This window comes from Enhydra lutris, unplaced genomic scaffold (genome assembly GCF_002288905.1).
Source record: "Enhydra lutris kenyoni isolate GAN:26980312 unplaced genomic scaffold, ASM228890v2 scaffoldscaffold21, whole genome shotgun sequence".
NCBI lineage: Eukaryota > Metazoa > Chordata > Mammalia > Carnivora > Mustelidae > Enhydra > Enhydra lutris.
Window position 1 is genome coordinate 7,142,503 of NW_019154105.1, and position 22,922 is coordinate 7,165,424.

The following is a 22,922-nucleotide window of genomic DNA, read 5'->3' on the forward strand; positions in this document are numbered from 1 at the left end:
AAAGTTTTTGAGTTGTAGATGGAAAAATTAAAAAATAACTTGTCAGAGTTTCTGATAGGGAAGCAAGTCACTAATCCACTAATGGGGCAATTTAATAACTTGCATTTTATTAAAAAAAACCTTTCAAGGGGCGCCTGGGTGGCTCAGTGGGTTAAGCCTCTGCCTTTGGCTCAGATCATGATCTCAGGGTCCTGGGATTGAGCCCTGAATGGGGCTCTCTGCTCAGCAGGGAGCCTGCTTCTCTCTCTCTCTCTGCCTGCCTCTCTGCCTATTTGTGATCTTTCTCTGTCAAATAAATAAATAAAATCTTTAAAATAAATAAAAATTTTTTAAAAGACTCCCTCCTCAACACTGAAGACCGAGTTGCTCAAAGGCTTAGCTCTTGGCCGCCTTCTCTCCCCACTCATTCCTTACAAGAACTTATCTTGCTGGATAGACTTAAATACCATCTATGTATTTTTCCAGTCCTAATGAACTCCCAGTTCTTATACCCACCTGCCTATCAAACATGTCTACTTGCATAAATGTATCTGCTTGGGTCTCAGATTCAGCAAGCCTAAGAACACAGTTGTGGACCGACCACCACCCCAAACTGGCTCTCCCAGTTTTCTTGAGCTCAGCACGAGATACCACTTTCCCCCGGAGTTACTCTTGACTTCTGGCTTCTTACTCCCCTGCTCCCGCGGGACACAAGCAGTTCAGAGTCCTCTCAGCTCTACCTGGAAAACCTATGCCCAGTCCTACCACGAGACACTCCACCCCCACCGCACTGCCTGAACTACCTCTGCCTCCTCCCCATAGGCGTTTGCCACAGAGCAGAGAGTCATCTGTGAACCAGAAATCAGACCTGATCACTCCCCCGGCTTCCCATCAAACTCAGAATAAAAGGCGCACTCCTTTCCAGAAGGTATTACCATTTACTCCTCCAGCATGTAAGTTACATGGGAAAGGGACGTGGTCTTACTCTCTGCTCTATCCCCAGGGCCTGCAGAGGTAGCCACTCAATACTCATGAATGAGTGAGTTTTGCTCTAACAGAGAAGGTGTTGATGAGCACTACGAGGCCCTTACCTGGTTGCAACAAAACTCTGAAACTTAAGGGTTCGATACTCGAACAGTAGACCAGCCTAGTAACTGAATGCTTTCAAACGTGAGCTGTGACTTTACTTTTATAGTAACGTCGGGTGATTATTCTTTTCTTGCAGAGGGGCTGGGGGTATAAACCATACTTGAATGAAATTCAAATCTTAAGGACAGATGTGCTTTGTGACAAATGCCCCAGCCCTGCAGCTCTCTGAACGCGGCAGCTGCCTTTTGTGCGGGGCTGGTGTGCGGGCGGGCAGTGAGGAGTGACAGGGCACACAGGGTCTTACCCACCGGGCTGCGGACTCGCAGCAGCGGACAACGGCAGTCTCTTCCACTCGCCTGCGCGCTTGGGAACGCTTCCTGTGGGAGCACACCGGATGGGGCAGGCAGGGCCGAGGCACCAGCCAGGCTGGAGGCAGCCACTTGAGGAGGTTCCAGAAGCAATCCAAGCAGAAGCCTATGGCTACAGTTAGGATGATATCCCTTTGGGCTCCGGTCTACACGGTGTAGCCACAAGGCCTCCATGTGTCTGCTCTACTCCAGGGCTGTCTAGAAGACAGCTTTGGCAAACTATCACTGATTTTGCAGATGCTTTTTCCTGAAGATCTTTGTTATTTCATCATCTGCAGAAGTCTTTATTTTTTTCTAAGATTTTATTTACCTGAGACAGTGAGAGAGCGAACGAGCACAAGCTAGGGGGGAGGCAGAGGGAGAGAAACAGACTCCCCACCGAGCAGGGAGCCCGACTCGGAACTTGATCCTAGGACCCTGAGATCATGACCTGAGCTGAAGGCAGACGCTTTCAACTGAGCCAACCACCCCCACCCCTTTTTAAAGTCATCTACAAAAGTCTTATTCATACTTCTGACCTATTTTTCTTTATCCTTGTAACAGCAGCCTGAAATACAGTCATTAGCCATTTGTTCATTATGTGGTGTCAAGTTTAGGAAGACTTTTACAGAGTCTGAGCTGGTCCAGTAATAGCCATGAGGTTCTCGGGGGACAAGGGGCAGAAGCAGGCCAGAGCCCTCCCGGGTGCTCGGTAACACACAGCCACCTCCCCTTTCAGGACACGTGAAGCTACTTCTCTTTCAGAAGTCTGTGCCCCTTAGCGGGCCACTCAAACTATTCCTGAGGTCAGGAGGCAGGTGCTATACATTATCCTCCAACTCTTGCTGTCTTGCGTTTAAGTAAACCTCCTTCTTTACTTTTATTTTATTTTTTTTAAAGATTTTATTTATTTATTTGACAGACGGAGATCACAAGTAGGCAGAGAGGCAGGCAGAGAGAGAGAAAGGAGGAAGCAGGCTCCCTGCTGAGCAGAGAGCCCGATGTGGGGCTCAAACCCAGGACCCTGGGATCATGACCTGAGCCGAAGGCAGAGGCTTTAACCCACTGAGCCACCCAGGCGCCCCAATAAACCTCCTTCTTTAAATGGAAATCAATGCTGAGAACTCCAAGTCTCAATTTAGAAACACCGGAGCCCTTCTCCAACCTCTTCTGTTTCTGTTCCAAATTAGACCCTCCAGTCTGATGGGATCCTAATGAGTTTTGAACGATAAGACCGCTTTTAGCAGTCAGTTATCATTATGTACTTTCAGGAAGAGAATTCCTCTTACCATTTCCACTTGCCTCAGCTTTTAGTAAGAATAAAATACTTTCCTCAAAATCTAAAAAAGGGAACCATGACCAGGGATTAAGTGAATATAGTATCTATTTTTATTATGAAACATTAAATTTTGACACATTGCTTCATTTGCTTTTTAAAAATCTATTATCTGACTTAAGCCTATTCAGCAAAAATGCCAATAAATTATATAAATCATAGTTCGGGTCTTTTTAAAACTAGGTCCATGATATGTTTCATGATAATCAAATAACAAAACTAAACCTGAATTGTATGAGCTGTTCATTTGTAATGTTTTAAAGGTTAGCTTAAAATAAAACCAAAGCCAACCACATGCCAATACGCTGTTGCCAAAGTTTCTGGAAACACCCTCCTCATCTCTGTGCGCCAGTATCCTTCCACTTCTTCCCTGACATACACAACGCAGCCAGCTCAGGTGTCAAGGCACTCGTTCTACCCTGTTCTAGCCTGCCCGTCTTAGGAGTCACACCGGCTGGGGGGCTGATGATACACCCTGGTCTGTGCTCTCTTGCCTTTGAGTAAATCCACTTCTTTAAAGGGAAATCATTAGCTAAGAAGCCCAATACTGAATTTAGAAACAGTGATTCCAATACATGTTAAATCAAATGTGTTAGTATTTAAAGTCACATATTCTGAAAAGTGAAATTAATAGACAAATACAGAACTTATGTAAACAACCAGTAAACTAAGACAAACAGCACTGCCACCACATGCTCCAAAATGGTGCGTTTTTAGTGTCTGAAGTTCTTTGCAAATTATCTTTTGGGACAATTCAGATGAATTTCAATAAAGGATGCGTGTTCCGCAAGATGTCAGTTTTAGGGTTTCCAACATGGGTGGCATCATTTAACAAAAGTACATCAATAGTCTTACTAGTGAATGTTTTCAACTTGGGTTTCTAAATCTTTATTTTCTGTGGAGGTAAACCAAAGCACTGTCTTAAGACTCCGTCTTTCAAAGTTACAATACAATCTCTATCACTCCTAGAGGTCTGAAGGCTAGATCGGCCCCTGGTCCTTGCCATCGTCTTCATCTTCATCTTCCTCATCATCCTGGTCTCCGGATTCAAGTTCATCCTCTTCTTCTACCTAAAGGGAATATGCACACTTACTATTAATAACATCTGATCACTTCGCATTCAACACATACTGACACACAGTCTCTGATAAATTCTTTATTCCTTCCAGTAATTGTCGATTACAAGCCATCTGATTTCCTTGATTTACTGCTCAAGGCTCTCTGCCATTGTTTTTAAAGATTTTATTTATTTATTTATTTGAGAGAGAGAGAGAGAGAGAGAGAGAGAGGGAGAACACAGAGGGTGAGTGAGAGGGAGAAGCAGACTCCTTGCTTTAGCAGAGAGCCCGACTCAGGGCTTGATCCCAGGACCTGGGAGATCATGACCCAAGCCAAAGGCTGACATAACCAACTGAGCCACCCAGGCGCCCCCCTCTGCCATCATGAGACGAGATGGACAGGTTGACTTGCTGACAGATGGCCATACCTCTCTACACACAAATGTGGATCAAACATGACAAAAGAGAATGGCACATGTGGATGATGAGAGTCTTGTGACCACAGGAGCCAATCAGTTCACCTGTAGGCTCAAAGCCCAAAAGAGAACAGTTAACAGATGCTGGAAATGGTGCCTGGGTATCCTAAGTCGACTCACTGAACACCACAGGAGAAGAGCAGACGATCCTGCATTCATGGACCGACATAGTTACACCCGTGACACGGATATGGAGGCACAACACTGCCACGCTACAGTACAATTCTTGAAAATATACCCTCGATCATTTCTGGGAACATTTCGGTCTTACCGGATGACCAAGTTCCTTGAGTTTATTCTTTAACGAAAATATTTTCTGGTCCTGATCAGCCAACAGCACCAACAGATCGTCCTGTTCTTTTTTGGAATCTGTAACGTCCATCTCGAGCTTGTTTTTCTCATTTTGTAAAATGGCAATGGTGCTGTTAGAGGCGTCCAGCTGCTCTTTGATGGCGCTCCGTTCCTCAGACAGAGCTTTAATTTCACTCTGGGAAAAGAAAGGGGAAGATCAACCCATCTAAGATTAGTATTCACTCTCACAGGGTTTCTAACAAACAGGTTCATTCTTTCTCTGTCTTTTTACGATTTATTTATTTATTTGACAGACAGAGATCACAAGTAGGCAGAGAGGCAGGCAGAGAAAGAGGAGGAAACAGGCTCCCTGCTGAGCAGAGAGCCCCATGTGGGGCTCGATCCCAGGACCCTGGAATCATGACCCAAGCCGAAGACAGAGGCTTTAACCCACTGAGCCACTCAGGCGCCCCTCTTTCTCTCTCTTTTATTTTTAGGTTCATTCTTTCTGTGACAATCTGAGGATTTTGGGGGGCGTGGAGGTTTTGGGGATAGAACACACACATACACACACACTCATCCAGTAACATGAGAATTTATGTTAGGCTGTATATCAAAGATGGTTATTGTGAAAAACAGAGTTTAACATCCAAAAAATAGTTTTAAGTAGCTATTTTTCAAAAAAACCTAAGAGATAATACCATTTCAGATAACCAGAGGAACAAAATAAAGACACAAAACATTTTACAGGCGAAGCCTGATGGGCATCAGAATTAGAACTCAGGATAAAAACATTTTTAACCCAACTTCATGCATACGATCAAATGGGAAAGAAAAACAGCTGCAAATAAAATCCACGGCATAAAGATAAAATAATCTGACTACGCTCCAAAAGACATCATCACACAGATTGTATTCATGCCTCTTAGTTTTATTACTTTCACCTCACTCTTCTCTTCATGTCACTTATTCTATTTCTCTGTCACACAGGCTGGCAGGTTCTTTCATGCCTGTGTCCTCAGCCTAATGGAAAGCCTAAGTGTGGCCTGTGTTTTAGCCAAAGCTATACTCTTTACTTCTTTTTTTAAATTTTTTTAGATTTATTTCTTTATTTGAGAGAGAGAGAGAGCATGAACAGGAAGGGCAGAGGGAGAGGGAGAGGATCTCCAGCAGACTCTGCGCTGAGCGTGGAGCCCGATGCAGGGCTGAATCTCACGACCCTGAATTCATGACCTGAGGAGAAACCAAGAGTCGGAGGCTTAACCAACTGCACCCCTCAGGTGCCCCTGTACTCTTTATTTCTTACTGTGATTAAAGATTGACAAGAAAACTTAACTTTCGGGGCACCTGGGTGGCTCAGTGGGTTAAAGTCTCTGCCTTCAGCTCAGGTCATGATCTCAGGGTCCTGGGATCGAGCCCCGCATCGGGCTCTGTGCTCAGCAGGGAGCCTGCTTCCCCCTCTCTCTCTGCCTGCCTCTCTGCCTACTTGTGATCTCTGTCTCATAAATAAATAAAATCTTAAACAAACAACTTAACTTTCAATGATTTCTACTTTCAAAGTACATTCGTACCCACTCTTACTTCATGTATGTGGTATCGTTATCTGAAACGGCATTTAAAAACCTTCACTCATGCTATCTTCACTCATCCAAATAGTAATGCACACATTGTGAGATAAAATTCCACCCTACAAATTTGCCTCATAAAGCTAAAGATCTGAGACATCAAATAAGATCAAATTTCCTGAGTTCATTTTATAGGATATGCAATAAATCAAAGTTTCACCACAGCGCAACCTTTAACTCCTTCGTCTCCTGTAACAGCGCCGACAGTCTGCCTTCCACGTCGGTGGTCTTTGCAGCTGTTCCAGCTTCACTTTCTCCTGGTGCAGGAGCTGATTTTGCCTGAAGGTAGAAATTGGAGGGAAAAAAAAAGTTTCTTTAAAGCACAATCAGTGTGAAATCCCAAAGGTGACTTAATTTTCTCGCTACTTTGAAACTGTATTTCCAGTAACAGGAAGCAGAATTCCTTATGTACTGACACATACGCTAGCAAGGACGAGCGGTGCCTATGGTGGAGCGGGAGGCTGAGGCTGAGGCAGGGGTGTCGCAGCATCAGATCTCAGCGGAGCACGAGGAAGGCTGGGTCAAGCAGCCTCAAGGTCAGACCACAGCTATAACAGCATTTACTAAGCAGAGAATATTTCTCAGAGCCCTCTCCTCACAATACTCCTGCAAGTGAAGTCCACACTGTCATCTCAGAGAAGCAGGTGGGGAAACTGAGCTGAATGCATTAGCTGGTGAAATATAAAGATTCTTTTCTTACTTTTTTTTTTTTTAAAGATTTTATTTATTTGCGAGAAAGAGGGAAAGAGAGAGCAAGCATGGAGGGGAGGAACAGAGGAAGAAGGAGAGAAACTCAAGTAGATTGAGCAGAGCACGGAGCCCGATGATGTGGGACTCGATCTCATGACCCTGAGATCACGACCTGAGCCAAAACCAAGAGTCAGACACTTAACCAACTGCACCACCCAAACACCCCACAATGCAAAGATTTTCTTAAGTGCTCCAGGAAATATTCTTAAATCATGGTTTTCCAATCTTCCCTGCCTTTTTTCTACAAAGAACTGGGAAAGAGGGTGTTGACGTAACAAATACCTAAAAATGTGGACAGGATGTCAGAATTGGTAGTGGCCGGAAGAGCTCTGAGGTACATGTCAGATGAAGCCTAAACTGCCTTGAAGAGACCGTCAGTAGAAACACGGATGATAAAGGCAATTCTGGTGAATGCTCAGAAAAAAAGGGAAATTAGAGAGAAAGCTTCTATGGTCTTGGAGAAAACATCACCATGGGGCATCTGGGTGGCCCAGTGGGTTAAAGCCTCTGCCTTTGGCTCGGGTCATGGTCTCAGGGTCCTGGGATGGAGCCCCGCATCGGGCTCTCTGCTCAGCAGGGAGCCTCCTTTCCCCCATCCCCCGCCTCTCTCTGCCTGCCTCTCTGTCTGTCAAATAAATAAATAAAATCTCAAAAGAAAAAGAAAAAAAAAAAAGGAGAACATCATCATGAATAGAATGTTGGTAGAAATATGGAGGGAAAGGAGGTTTTGGTGAGGCCCCAAATGGAAATGAAGAACACGTTACTGGAAAGTAGAGGATGGAGATCCTGGTTATCAGGTGGCAAAGAAACAGGCTGAATTGTGTTTTAGTGTTTTGTAGGAAGTAGAGCTTAAAAGCGATAAACTTGGATATTTCGGTGAGGTGATTTCTTTTTTTTTTTTCTTAAAGATTTTATTTATTTATTTGACAGAGAGAGATCACAAGTAGGCAGAGAGGCAGGCAGAGAGAGAGAGGAGGAAGCAGGCTCCCCAACAAGCAGAGAGCCCAATGCGGAACTCGATCCCAGGACCCCAAGATCATGACCCGAGCGGAAGGCAGAGGCCCAACCCACTGAGCCACCCAGGCGCCCTCAGTGTGGTGATTTCTAAACAAAGTGTTAGAGGTGTGGCGTGGTTTCTCCTTGAAGCCTACTGGAAACTGTAACAGGAGAGAAATAACTTGAAGAAGGAACGTTAAGCGAAAGGGAATCAGAACATGAAGATTTAGAAAATTCTCAGCCTATCCCTATCGCAATAAACAACAAAGCGTGTTCTGCTGAAATACCGAGGATGTGGCCGGACCACCTCCATAAAGAAGTTACTCGTGTGGCTCAGGGACCCAGTCAACCACCTCGGCAGAGGCTGGAATAGAGAAAGGATGATCCGGATCTTATCTGGTGACTTGGATCCCTGGGAATGGCATGGGTCACTAAGAAGGTTTTTGAAAATTCTAGACCAGCAGAAAACCTGTCAGCTTGGACTGACGGACTGAAGGGGACAGAGATGGGATAAAATACAAGATACCAGCACAATGAACCATTAAATCATTGATTACACTGATCTGCTGAGTCTGACTCTCATGTGCCTGCCAGCCTGGCCCAGAAGCCTGGGTGACCAGAACTGTGGCCAGTGAGTCACCTAAAGGGAAGGTGCTCTCCAACACATTCACTTCTGTTACATTCACTCCTTTTACAGAGTGTCTGAGAAAGAAGCCTTAACCTTGTGTTTACTATCTTGCAGGAATAAGAAAGTAATAATTAACATACAAATATTTCGGTTTTCCTTAACAGCTCCTGCTTTTCTGTCTGCAGTCTGGTGATCTCCACAGATTGTGAGTTTAACTGAGACTTTAATGTTGCCAGCTCCTAGGAGACAAAAATAATTGCGTTGTAACATGAAACATCATTAATTTCAGCAAGGCAATGTGTATTTACAGGAAGAAATTTAAAATTATTTCCTTTCTTGGTCCCTCTCTCTAAAATCACAACTTCCAAGTTTTAAAATCTAATTCTAAAAAAACTGTCCTTGAACTTTGCGTTCAAGATACAGAATTAAGCAAGTTCCTTATACATATTTTCACCTCTGCTTCTTCCTGAGATCCCGTGTAAAAAAACCGTAAGGTGGGGGAAGAAGGTAAAGAGGAAGGAAGGGAGCGTGGGGGCAGGGAGGGGAGAGAAATGCACAAGGACAAAGAGAATAAGAGAAACGAACAAATAAAACTGGGGAATTTCAGAAAGCAAATGTCAGTGGTAATGGACCGCAGCACACCTGAGAAAGCTAAAAACCTAAAGTGATGTGTGGACTTGCTACCTGACGTGCAGTGCCTGCCTACCAAAGGGCTTGGAATCTGGTCCCACCAGGTATCTCTGCAAGTGTGGGTAAAAATGGGGTCAAAAACAGCAGGGCTGGTTGAAGTCTGCTTAGGAAGACCACTGGATCCCTGTTTCAATCTCATGCATGGTCCTCTTCTCTGGCCAAAGACTAGACATTTAGTATTTGGAAAGGGAAAGACAGGACATATTTAGACCATGGGCCTCCTAACATAGATCAAAGTAGTTAGTGCTGTAGTGAAAAGGAGGGAATTAACTGAAAGTTTATATATCATTAATGTTGAAATTCCCAACGTTCTTGCCCTCCCCCCACCAAAACCGCCCAGGGGTAAAAACCAATTATAACTGTGGTTCTACCAGGGGCATCTCCCTCATACTACTTGACCATGTCTGCAGACACTGGGTAAGCGGTGGGTACGGTCATGTAAAAAACTCTTTTGTTCTCTTAAAACTTTCTATCACATACATATGAGGCTTTCCTTTGATGTTTTATATCTAAATGAGTTACATAGACATCCAGGCTACGGACAATTTTAGTTCTCTTTTTATACAGGATTTTGCTATATAACAAAACTGTCATTTAAAACATCTTTTTAACAATATAAAACTGATAAAAAATAAATTACAGAAAGTAAAAATCCAAAGGCAATGCTCTTTAGAGATATCTAACTTAAAAAAAAAAAAAGAAAGAAATATCTAACTAAAGTTTCACTGGGAAACACAGAGTAAAATTTTTACTTGGGACTTATAAACTAAGCTCATTTATCAAACACTTAATTCCCTTTAATTTTAATACAGTTCTCGTGTAGGCAGGCTTCAGAAAACCAAAATGGCATGTGAATTTTCCTCACACAAACTTTTAACTTAAAAATCCTTAACGACAAATTATCTTTTTTAAAAAGACCAATTGTAGAATCTACTTTGGGGTTCATGGACATTATCAAAATGTGACCCAGTTTCTCTGTGTACAGTTATCCCTCTCTCAGATCAGCGATGTCAGTGGGGTAGGATCACGTGCCTAGCAGAGAAGCCAGTCAAGTCCTAGGTTTGTGGGGTTGTTCACTTCCTCCTTCAGTATTACTTTTTTTTTGTTTTTTTAAAAGAAACAGAAGAAACATATATTCCTTTTTATAAGAAAGGAGGGTAGGACAGAAGAAAAAGGAAAGGAGGAAAGAAAAAAATTTTATAAGGAAAAAACACAACTTATTTAGGGATAATATACGAATAAGCAGTCTGATACTTTTCTACACTTTTCTTCCCAATACTTAATTCTATATGTAAGTGGTTCTTTTCTTTCTTTTCTGGTTCTTTTCTCAAAAAACACATTTAATATTCTCATTGGATAAAGTTAAATTGGCACTACCTAGTTTCACAGGAAATTATAAATATTACAAATAACCAAGTAGGAAAAAGTTTAATTTGCTTTTCTAGATATTATAAATTACTACAGCAGAAAAAGTCTGTTTTGCTTTTTTAGGTAGTCATCTAATTGAGATAAACACAAATTTGTTCCCTTTTCCAGTTCCAAAAACCAACATTCTTCTGGACAGAATGGTTTCAACACTCAATACCTTTAACCATGCAATTATCATGGTCAATAGTATATGAAAATTCGGCATAAGATTTTATATCTTCATATTTGCAACTTATAAATATACTTAAATTTTCCTTAACTGTTAGCTCACTGATAATCTAAAAATAACCCAGGTGAGATGCTCAAATCTGTTAAAAAGAACACAATTAAAAAATAAAACCAGTTAATAAAAAGCAAAATACCATTACCATATAATTAAAAAAGCTTCTGGACTTCCAAATAACTATCTTCACTATCAAGTTTTGCTTACACTAACAAAGCAGTTCTCAATTAATGAAACTACATGGCTATTACTCTATTATAATTAAAACAACAGGAAATAGAACTTGGATCAAGCTGGAAAATTACCTGTTTTAATTCTGCAATTTGTTCAGAATCTCTAGCAGAAACTGTTGCTGAAGACTGTTCATTTGTGCCAGGAGATGCTTGCGAAGATTTCTACAAATAGCATAGAAATAAAGTATGAAATCAATTCAGTCTAAAGAGACAGGAAACAATAGAAAACTGTACACATATAAGCTATGCCTTATAGAGGTTTACCAAAAATTTCACATCATTTTAATTTTTATATCCAAGATAAAATTTCAACCTAGCACACAATGTCTACAACTTTTCCATAGCTAATAAATTTATACTTATACCAAGTAATTTATTAAATCTAAACACTTATCTGAGGCCATATGGAGAAAGAGCATCAACACAGGTATTTACTGAGCGATTTCCATGTATTAAAAGAGCTTTCTACAGAGTAGTCATTTAATTCTCACAGTAACAAAACAGATACGACCACTACCAATTTACAGATCAGGAAACAAGTTTAAAGAGGTTAACTAAGCTGCTTAAATTCAATTAGTCAGGAAGTGCTGACGCTTAAGACAGTCTGACACCAAAGCTCATATTCTAATTTTTTCTTTAAGTAAACTGTGCTGAACGTGGGGCTCAAACTCATGACCCCTAGATCAAAAGTCACATGCTTTACCGACTGAGCCAGCCAGGTACCCCCAAAAGCTCATATTCTAAAACCTTACTACGACCCCTTGGCTTCAGGGATCCAGGAAAATCAACAAGCAAGATAATGAGAATTCTTCTTCTTTTTTTGTTTTTAAAGATTTTATTTATTTATCACAAGTAGGCAGAGAGGCAGGCAGAGAGGAGAGGGAGGGAGAAGCAGGCTCCCCACTGAGCAAAGCCCAATTCGGGGCTCGATCCCAGGACCCCGGGATCATGACCTGAGCCAAAGGCATAGGCCTTAATCTGCTGAGCCACCCAGGTGCCCCATGAGAATTACTCTTGACTTCTTAAACTTTTTTACCATTTACTCACCAAATTCTCAATCAGAGAGTCCTTTTCAGCCAGCTGGCTTTGTAAAAGTTCCTGATTATTTTTTAATTCTTCTATCTCTTCTCGTAACCTACCAACTTCTTCTGGCTGAATGCCATTCACCTGAGTTCCATCACTGTAGGAACCTTGATGCTGATTATCTTTTCCTATGAAGACAGGAACAAAATTTGAAAAACCAGCATAAAACTTACGTTTTTCATTTCCTGAATGAGAAGATTTAAATATAAAAATATAAAATTTCCTTAATTCCGCTACTTTGACAGCACTTTTGTAGACACACTTCATTTTTGCAAAACAGTGTATTGATAGAAATGGGAAGTGATGATATTTTCAGGTTTCTGGGAAGAAAAAAGCATAGTCTTACTAAGACTAAACTGCATGGTTTGGTGATCTATAATTAACAATTGCAGTAGTTTCCAGGCATCTGGATGGCTCTGTCAATTAAGCATCCAATTCTTGGTTTCGGCTCAGGTCATGATCTCAGGGTCATGAACTGAGCCCCATGTTGGCCTCTGTGCTCAGTGCAGAGTCTGCTTGGGATTCTGTCTCTCCCTCCCCCTCTGCCCCTTGCCACCTCTCTAAAATAAATAAATAAATCTTTAAAAAAATTAGAGTAGTTTCAATTCCAATTCAGTCAATTAATATGAGAGAAAACAAAATCCCTCTTAAAATCTTCACAAAGGAACCGCTTTCTGTACATACTAAAATCACTGACAAATTGTTATAAATAAGGAAGTGAAAGAGGTAGTTTTTTCTGAAAATTTTAGTCACCTTCATATAAATAAAACTATTTCTAAATGGCTAGGATTCCAATCATAAGCACTACAGGATGATACTATTTACAAGCATTTGACTCTTACCATGTGCCAGGAAATGAACTAGAATTTAATATATCATTATTTCATTTAATTCTCAGACGACACAGATGCTCTTATCAGTTCCATTTTGCAGAGGAGGAGATAGAAAGGTTAAAAAAGTCATTCTCAACTGGCTATACACATCAGAATCACCCGGGAAGCTTGTAATAATTATTGTTTGGCTCCAACACCAACTAATTAAATCAGAACCTTGAGTGGGGTCTCTGTACGGGCGGCATTAAAAACAAAACTAAACTAAACAAAAAATGGGTCTCAGGATATTCTATCTAACTGCACTCAAGGCTGAGAATCAATGGATCAGACACTGAAACAGGTAGCAAAGAACTTGGACTTCAAACTCTGATTTACAAATTTGTTACGGTGATTAAGGTTAGAGAAAAACTAGTCCACAAGAATACTCTGTTTGATTTAGTCCAGCTTTTGGGGACACTATAATAATTATGGCTAGCTATACCTACCTAGCTGTACTTTAAGAAGATTGTACTGATCTTTGTGTTGCTGAATCTGAGATACTTGCTGTGTGACTGCCGTCTGGAGCTGTTCATTTTGACATTTTAACGTAGAAATCTGCTGCTTTAATTCCTCAAGTTGCAGATCCTGGGAAACAAAACATAATTCAGTGTTTTAAATTTTGTACTGATTAGCATTAGGAGAATGAGCAAATTAAAAATCAGAGATTATTTTGGGTCATGGTATTTTTAAAGTACTCAACACTTCCAGAATCACTCAATAATTAAGTAATAATACTTTAATGTATGCACCAAGGTCAATTAACATGCAGCAGAACTGTACAATCGCCAAGAAGGCCCCGTTAATAAGCACCATGGCATGGCCTACAATCTCACTGCAATTACTGGGGTGGGGGACAGTCAATTTTAAAAACTCCATTTTATGGTCCATCAAACCGTTTAAGAAATTTATATGAAACAATTGAAGAAACTTAGTATATAAATATCTACATGCATCTATACTACTTTCAACATCAAAGATAATTCTAGAACAGAACATTTAGAAGGCCAAGAAAAGAACCTCCAACTCTCATCACCCTAATATAACTAGTTGAATTTGATATATTTATTATCTGCTAATTTTTTCTCAATTCAAGTATTTTCAACTTGTCATACTCAATCCATGTCATTTTATAGCCTTTACTTACTATTCAGTTTTAAGTTCCTTCTCATATTGCTAGTTTTTCGCAATCATAACTTTTAATGCTTTCTCAACATCAGTAGATGCAATATAATTTACATTCAAAAGCAACACGGAGGTTGGTTTCCTTGTTTTCTAAATAATAAATATGATTACAATAAATATCATAGTCATATTTTTGTTTTCCTGAATTCTGAAGAATTTCCTTAGGATGGATTCTCAGACGTCATTCAGTTTATATAAATATTTTATAGTTCTCAATGCTTGTTGCCTAATTGTCAAATGGCATTTTAAATGGTGAGACTATTTAAAATTAACATTTCTGAGGCAGAGTCATTATGGTAATTGTGTCAAATCACTCTTTTCTTCTTCTAAATTAACCGTATTTATCAGCCCCATGTGTAGGCTGTAACATCGCATTCCAAGTATTTCTTTTCCATTGCTCTAAAGATATTACATTTTACCATCTGGAAATGACTCCATATTTGTACTAAAATATAGATGAAAAATCCTAATAACCATGAGTAGTTTAATGATTTAAGTCTGAATCGTTCAAAGATGATCCTAATTTACTGATCTGCTTACAAACTGAAAAGCTCAGACTAAATGCTAAATATACCACTATATTTTTATTCTTAGAATTCCAATCTCAACAATACAGATTGCGGGGAAGAACACAGGCAGCTCCCGTTGAGAGAGCTCTACCCAAGCTCTTACTTGCCACACTTGCCTCAAGCTGTGCATAGTCAGCAGCAGGGGGGGGGTGGGGGGGGGGGGTGGGGGGGAGTGAAGTGGGGGGGGAGGGGTGCAGCCCCCTCCCCATGGACAGCCACCAGTGTATTGTTTTCACTTTAATAGCATTTAAATAACAACAGTAATCTCATTTTCCAGATAATACTGCAGCCCTTTTTAGGATTCCAATCAAGGTATATGCCACGACGAAGAATTAAATGAAAGCAAAAAACAAGAAACACACTTTGCCGAAATGTAACGGGAAATCTAAGGTGCTCACACAACTCAAGTGTGCAGGTTCTCTGGTAGCCTGCCGAGAAAATGTCAGTTAATGACTTTGAGAGGGTAGTTTCACTTTCATCATCATTCTGCACGCTAATAGACCCTCCGCTGTTCTTAGCATCACCTATTCAGTCCTGCAAGACGGAGATCTCAGGTCGGCATCTGACCCTTTATGCCCCTCACACCCACATCCAATCATCACCCAGTCCTGCCACTTAAGGCCACTTTGCTTTCCACATTTCATAGGTCTGCGCTCTCTACAGCTCACTGTGATGAGTTTGAGAGTCCCAGTAACACACGTTTTTGAATCCTGTCCCACCGACCACTGGGTGATCCTGGACAAATTCAAATTCTCTCAGTCTCAGATTCCTCATTTATTCTTGGATGGAAATATTAACTACTTTGTAGGGATGCTGTGGAAATTAAACGAAAGTGTCTGAATTTGTTTTGTGAGCACCTAGAACACAATAAGCGAAACACCGTAGCCACTATTCCCATCAGTGCCCAAGTTCCCTCCCCCAGCCCCTCGCGACCACCTCCTTCTGGACGGCTCTCTCCTGGGCCTTGCTTCTCAAATTTCTGCTTGGCGCAGCCACCAAGTGTTCTGTGTGCGTGCTGGGAACATGTCCTGCTCCTTCTCTTCCTGATCTTTCCTTCTGCCCAGTTTGTTCCTAGCCATCCGCTGGGCACTCACGTTGTTTTCTCCAGCTCCTGCTCTTAGCTAAATCAGCTGCCTCTCTGCTGTAACAGACCCTCCAGGATCTGTATCACTAGACTTCATGTTACGTGTGTCACAATACCCTATTTATAGTTTTCTCTCCCCGGGACTGTGATAGGGGAACATGTCTCATTCATGACTTTATCCACCACATCCTGCACAATGCTTAGCACAATATTAAGCTCTGCTTGTTGAATACTCAGAGAGCTTTGAATTATTTAGGAAAATGTGCTCTAATTTCTGTAACTTCTTGCATATGAAATGCCAGGAAAAATTCTGCCCCAAAGTAGAAAAGTGTCAGTACATCAGACAGTGTTTACAATTTATCAGTACATACTTGCTCTCGAATCATATTTTTGTAGTGAGTCACAATACTGTCATGTTGTTCTAATGTTTTCTTCACCTCTTCTTCTTTTTTATCCTCTTCACTGGACTTATAAATAGCCTTAGTTATCACACCTATAAAAGAAAGCTTATTAAAATGTATTTTAGGGGCACCTGGGTGGCTCAGTGGGTTAAAGCTCAGGTCATGATCTCAGGGTCCTGGGATAGAGCCCCGCATTGGGCTCTCTGCTCAGCGGGGAGCCTGCTTCCTCCTCTCTTTCTGCCTGCCTCTCTGCCTACTTGTGATCTCTCTCTCTCTGTCAGATAAATAAATAAAACCAAAAAAAAGAATCGTATTTTAAAATTTAAAATCTGGGGCACCTGGGTGGCTCAGCTGGTTAAACGACCAACCCTTGATTTCAATTCAGGTCATGGTCTCAGCATTGTGAGATCGAGCCCTCATATTGGGCTCTGTACTCAGTGCAGAGTCTGCTTAAGATTCTCTCCTGCTGGGATGCCTGAGTGGCTCAGTCTGTTAAGCATCTGCTTTCAGCTCAGGTCATGATCCCGAAGTCCTGGGATCCAGTCCCGCATGGGGCGGGGGCGGGGGCGGGGGGTGGTGGTTCCCGAGCTTAGCAGGGAGCCTGCTTCTCTCTCTGCCTGCCACTCCCACTACTTGTGCCCTCTCTCGCTCTCTGACAAATAAATAAATAAAATCTAAAAAAAAAAAAAGATTCTCTCCCGCTCCTCTGTCCCTCCCCCGACTCACAAGTGTGCATGCATACATGTGTGGGTTCTCTCTCTTTAAAATCAACAAAATCTTAAAAAAAAAAAAATTTAATCCTATTTTAAGATTTAATCAGCAAAACATATGGCCTAACTGTATGACAGAGAAGATATAGTCTTCCCAATCTTCTTGAATGCCAAAAATCTTTCAATGAACTATAAGCCAAGAGCTACTAAAAAAAATAACAACCCACTTTTGGCTTACTATATAATCTACATGTGTCCAAAATATACACATACAAAATAATCATAGGTACTTTTTAAAAAATAAGATTTTATATATTTATTTATTTGACAGACGGAGATCATAGGTACTTTTAAATGAAAATCAATATAAACTCTGTCTTACCTTCAAGTTCTTTTACCAGCTTCGTGAACTCATGATCAAATATCATGTATTCTGGACTGGGGAAGTTTGGCTGTGGTTTCTGAGATGCTCTGGAATACAACTCATGTTTGCTGATAAATCCTAGTTTCTCTATGAAGTTTTCTTTGCCAATCCTCTTCTCTATTAGTTGTTTTAATTTCTCTCTACAGAAATAAGCATATTGAAATGCTTTAAAAAAAAAGTCATAAGAAAACCTAAAACTTGGGTCTACATTATACTTTGGCAGAAAAAATTTATCATTATCAGTTGGATGAAATTAGCAGGTCATTTTTTCCCCCTAGCATTTTCCCCTTACTTACTTCATGTAGCTCTCAAGTGAGTTATCATTGAAGTAAATTGAAATACCCAACAAAAGGGCACATAAGCCTTGGACCAACTGCTCTTCCTCGCCAAGATTTTCTGCAATTTGTCCTGTAAGCTGAAATTTTTGTTAAGGAGACTAATGGCTCATAACATCTAGAGTATTTTCCTTCATAGTCTGAATCTGACATGTATTTCATGTAAGGGTTTCTACAAAGCTTCTATATATAGTCCAAGCAAGCATGAAACAAACAAAGGCACCACACACACACACAGCTTAAGCGAGCATCATCTCCACCTTAACAGTTTAAAAAGATGCAACACAGCTTTTTAAATATTATAAATTCAAATATTTAGAACGCAGAACTCCCTCTCGCTTAGAGGAAGAAATAAGAATAAATACTTACATGCATCTTACTAAAACATAAAGGATACAAATGGAACATTGGCCGAATTGTGAAGGAAATGCGTGACTGCAATGGGACAGTTGCTCAGCCAGGTACAGAGCAGCATCAATAATCCAACTCTTGTCTGTATTTTGCTTCCCTGCAGCAAATAGATAAGTTGGCAGAAATCTCATTTTATCTTTTTTCAAACTTAACGTTACCCTAAGATCCCTCTCCATTTGCATTAAAAATTTTTTAATGCCTTACAAAAGATATGTTAGGAATCCACACGTAAAAACTGAACAAGAGACTGCATTCTTGTGTCCTCTCCGGGCTGTACTTCCCAAAATGAATAGAGAGCAGAAACTGGAATTGATTTCTGTTCATAAACATATACCAAATTATCAAAAATACTGCTAGTGGAAAAACCTGGTCTGCTAAGGCAGATGCACGATGTGGCTGCTTAAAAAAATTATCAATCCGAAAACACTTTATAGTAACATAAAGTTGCCCAGATGTTTCAATCAAAATTTTAAAAACAAGTTTCTGATAAAAGGACAAATTCTACCTCCTTCAAAAAGTATCAGGAAAAATAAAAGGAAATAATCTCCTGAATTATTTAGTCAAATTCCATCAGAGAATATATTCCCTAACAAGATAATAAATAAACCATGTTGCAAACTCAGTGGCAACATGCCAGACAATGAGAATCACAAACATAACAAAGAAAAAGATTTATTGAAATTCGCTAACTGCCCCAAACCACTAGCTATACTACTGCCAACCAAACAATACTGAAAACCAGCGCGTCCATCAAAATGATACTTTCTTACATTTTAATGAACACATTTATATCTCCTCTGGGGATAGTCTCTTAGCTCATACAGCCACTGCCCATATTATATTACATAACCTATTTTTTGTTTAAGAGTACAAAAGTTGGGGGCGCCTGGGCGGCTCAGTGGGTTAAGCCTCTGCCTTCGGCTCAGGTCATGATCTCAGAGTCCTGGGATCGAGCCCCGCATCGGGCTCTCTGCTCAGCAAGGAGCCTGATTCCTCCTCTCTCTCTGCCTGCCTCTCTGCCTGCTTGTGATCTCTCTCTGTCAAATAAATAAATAAAATCTTAAAAAAAAAAAAAAAAAGAGTACAAAAGTTGTTTGAAAGAAATAAATGGAATTTAGCACAGTAATGGATTACTTTGAGGTAACTGCAGAAAACATCCAAAATACAATTATTCAAAGCCAAAGAATGAATTTAAAGTAACCATCACTGTGCTTTGAAAAATTACTCAAGACCGTTCCCATTTCATGAACCTTGAGGTCAGTATCTTGGCCTTTCTATAATCTATTTTCAAGTGTATTTCAGATTTAATTAAAGAAATTCAGACTAGACTTCTTCAAAATGATCTGCCAAATAAGCATTAGCTTCTACATGATGCATTATTCTTACTTTTTCCTTGCCTCCATGTCATTACTATGCCTATGGTATATCTTCATGTTACCCAAGTAGATTTGAAAGTTAAAAAATATAGTTATTCCCAATTGACTATGTGCCACAGAGAACTTTCAACTAGTTACTCAAGTAAATAAATAAAATACTTCATTGATTTCCCCTTGTTATATATAAAAAATTTATTATGACTTGGAATACCATCTGCAAGTACCAACAACACCTACACTGTATATACAGGGCGTTCTATCAAATCACGGGCTGGTGTCTGAATAAACAGAAATGTAACTATCTTCTAGAAGTATACCCTTTGGGGTCTAACTGAAGAATGAGAAAGCAAAGTTAAACAAAACTAGTTAGAATCAAGATAGAACGCAACACCCCACTTAAGCTATGGCATCAAAAGAAGATAAAGTATTCAGGAAATGAGCCTAACCCAAACTGTCTAACACCTAAATGAGGCTGGGGCACCTGGGTGGCACAGTCGATTAAGGTTAAGTGGAAGACTAGATTTCAGCTCAGGTCATGATCTCAGGGTCCTGGGATTGAGCCCTGTTCACCAACCCCATTTGGGTTCTAGGTTCAGCAAGGAGATTCTCTCTCTCTCAAATAAATAAATAAAACTTAAAAAAAAACCTAAACGAGGAAAATTTAAAAAACACTCCTAAAGAGAACAAAAGCAGACCTAAATCAGCAGAAAGACACCAGTGATTTCATCATTTTGATGAAAAACTCAAAATCATGGAGATAGTAATGGTACATTGATCTGTAAAATCTAGGTAATCCAAATAAAATATCAAAAGGTTTTTCTTCTCCCCACCGAACTAAACAACCTGGTTTTCAAGTTCATATGGAAAAATAAAGAGCAAGAATAACTAAATTAGTAAAAAAAAAAAAAAAAAAGAAAAGAAAAGAGAAAGGGCAATGAGGTGATAACTAGGTCATAAACGGACAGGAATCAAGGGACAGAATAGAAGTCCAGAAATGATTTTACAAATGAGAATTCAGTATATGAGAAAGATAGCATATAATCATTAGTGGGATACAGGAGGACTTACAAAATGTTACAATGAGCTAGCTATCTAAAAAAGGTCAGAGGGGGACGCCTGGGTGGCTCAGTGGGTTAAAGCCTCTGCCTTTGGCTCAGGTCATGATCTCAGGGTCCTAGGATCCAGCACTGCATCTGGCTCTCCGCTCAGCAGGGAGCCTGCTTCCTCCTCTCTCTCTCTGCCTGCCTCTCTGCCTACTTGTGATCTCTGTCAAATAAATAAATAAAATCTTTAAAAATAAATAAAAGTAAAAAAAGTCAGAGGAGGCGCCTGGCTGGCTCCTGGGTTAAGCCTCTGCCTTCAGCTCAGGTCATGATCTCAGGGTCCCGGGATTGAGTCCTGCATTGGGCTCTCTGCTCGGCAGGGAGCCTGCTTCCTCCTCTCTCTCTCTCTGCCTGCTTCTCTACTTACTTGTGATCTCTGTCAAATAAATAAATAAAAATAAAAATAAAAATAAAAAAAGGTCAGAGGATCCATAACTCACATAGTTCATCAAGAAAAATGGAACAAAGATTTAAATAAACACAAAAAATGAAACCAGAAAATAGGAGATGAAAATGTAGGCAAGTTTGTTCAAATCATGAAGTGGGGAAGGCCTAAGTATGATATAAAATGCAGAAAAGTGATAAAAGTCTGATACAAAAAAAAAAAATCCAAAATAAAACACCAAGGTCAAAAACCAAATGACCTATCAGGAAAAACATATTTGTAACTTATCACAGATAAGGGGTGAATTCCTTAATATAAAATGAGTTTCTATAAAATTAGAAATGATTTAGCAACCCAACAGAAAAATGAGCAGATGATATGAACTGTAAAGAAATGAGAGTTCACAGAAAAACTTTAAATGGTGTATAAACACATAGAAAACTATTCAACGTTTTGGAAAGAGAAATGCACATTAAAACTCACTAAGATAACATTTTTTCACCTCTCAACAGATTGGCGAAAATACAAGTCTGATAACATACTGTTGGTGAGATTATGGGGAATTACATAATCCAACCCGCCGCAGTCTTATTTGATTTTGCTGGTGGTTTAAAATGGTATTAGGTAGGAGGAAAAAAAACAAACAGTGGCTCTGCACATAAAGCACCTGAAGGCAACAGAAGAAATAAATAATAGGAGGCAGGGAACCAGGACCGGGGTGGGAGGGGCCAACACTTCTTATTGTATACTTTTTTTAATCATTTTGATTTCTAAATCATGTATATACATATATATGTATTTTAAAGTATGTACATGTATTTTTAAAGACTAAATTTAATTCTAAGAGTGGCAGTATGGTATCAGTGAAAACTTGTGGCTGGAAATTAGAAGAACCAAACCCTCCACTGCCCTACCTTGTACAAGTTCAATATGCTATATGTACCCCAATTTCTTCATTTAGCTAACAGAGGCCTTTGGATTAGATAATCTCAAACACAGAAGTTAAAAGGATAGGCTCTGAATATCAGGATTTGTATCCTGGTTCTAAAACTCAACAGCACGAAACCTTACCATCATCCTTCAACAGGTTAGACAGTGAATACCCACCTCATTGAGCTGGGAAGCAGATTAAATGAGTTACTGCAAGAACTTAGAATAGCACATGGTACACAAATAAGTGTTCTACGGGTGCTATAAACTGCGAATCATCCCCTCTAGTTATGCAATTCTTTGCTCTCTACCTATTAAAAGTAGGACTAATGCCCCAAATTTAAAATAGACGGCAGAATAAAGTCTGAACTGGGAAAATGAAAAAACAATAAAAATTGCTGGCATAATTTTTTTTTAAAACTCAATGAAATACAGGTGGTCCTTGCTTTGCTACATTCACATAAAGTTATGCATATTGGAAATAGACAGTGAGGACTGTGTAAGAATGCTTTTTTGTGCAGACTATATTATTCTGATGTTCATCAAACCGTGATTTATAATAAAGAAAATGGAAGATAATTAAATGTCTGAAAATAAAGAGATGGTTAGCTGACCAATGGTATATCTGGTGAAATATTATGTAGTCATATAAGGTGATGTTTATTTAGTGTTTAATAACAAAGAAAATATTTGTAAGAAAAGATTCAGAATATAAAATGGAATCTCTTGTACGATCACTCCTATGTAAATAAACAGTATAGAAAAAAAAAGACTGGGAGGGCCTGGCTGGCTCAGTGCGTAGAGCGTGTGGCTCTTGATTTCAGGGTCATGAGTTTAAGCTCCATGTTGGGTGTGGAGCCTACTTTAAAAAAAAAAAATTAACCAACAGTTACTTTTGGGTAGTAGAA

General features: G+C 39.9%; 1 protein-coding gene across 2 annotated transcripts in view; it reads right to left on the reverse strand.

Annotated features, from left to right (window-relative positions):
• Positions 1–2,781: 2,781 nt before the first annotated feature.
• Positions 2,782–22,922, reverse strand: part of LOC111149223 (USO1 vesicle transport factor) — a 91,322-nt gene continuing 71,181 nt past the window's right edge. For both annotated transcript variants that reach the window (XM_022506171.1, XM_022506172.1), the window contains 11 exons: positions 18,207–18,317; positions 17,771–17,889; positions 17,433–17,614; positions 16,311–16,432; positions 13,551–13,689; positions 12,197–12,360; positions 11,222–11,311; positions 8,716–8,814; positions 6,373–6,480; positions 4,557–4,772; positions 2,782–3,821 (listed from right to left, as the gene is read on the reverse strand). In XM_022506171.1, coding sequence (XP_022361879.1) covers positions 3,732–3,821; positions 4,557–4,772; positions 6,373–6,480; positions 8,716–8,814; positions 11,222–11,311; positions 12,197–12,360; positions 13,551–13,689; positions 16,311–16,432; positions 17,433–17,614; positions 17,771–17,889; positions 18,207–18,317 — 1,440 coding nt within the window. In that variant the 3' untranslated portion in view covers positions 2,782–3,731. The remainder of the gene's footprint in view (positions 3,822–4,556; positions 4,773–6,372; positions 6,481–8,715; positions 8,815–11,221; positions 11,312–12,196; positions 12,361–13,550; positions 13,690–16,310; positions 16,433–17,432; positions 17,615–17,770; positions 17,890–18,206; positions 18,318–22,922) is intronic.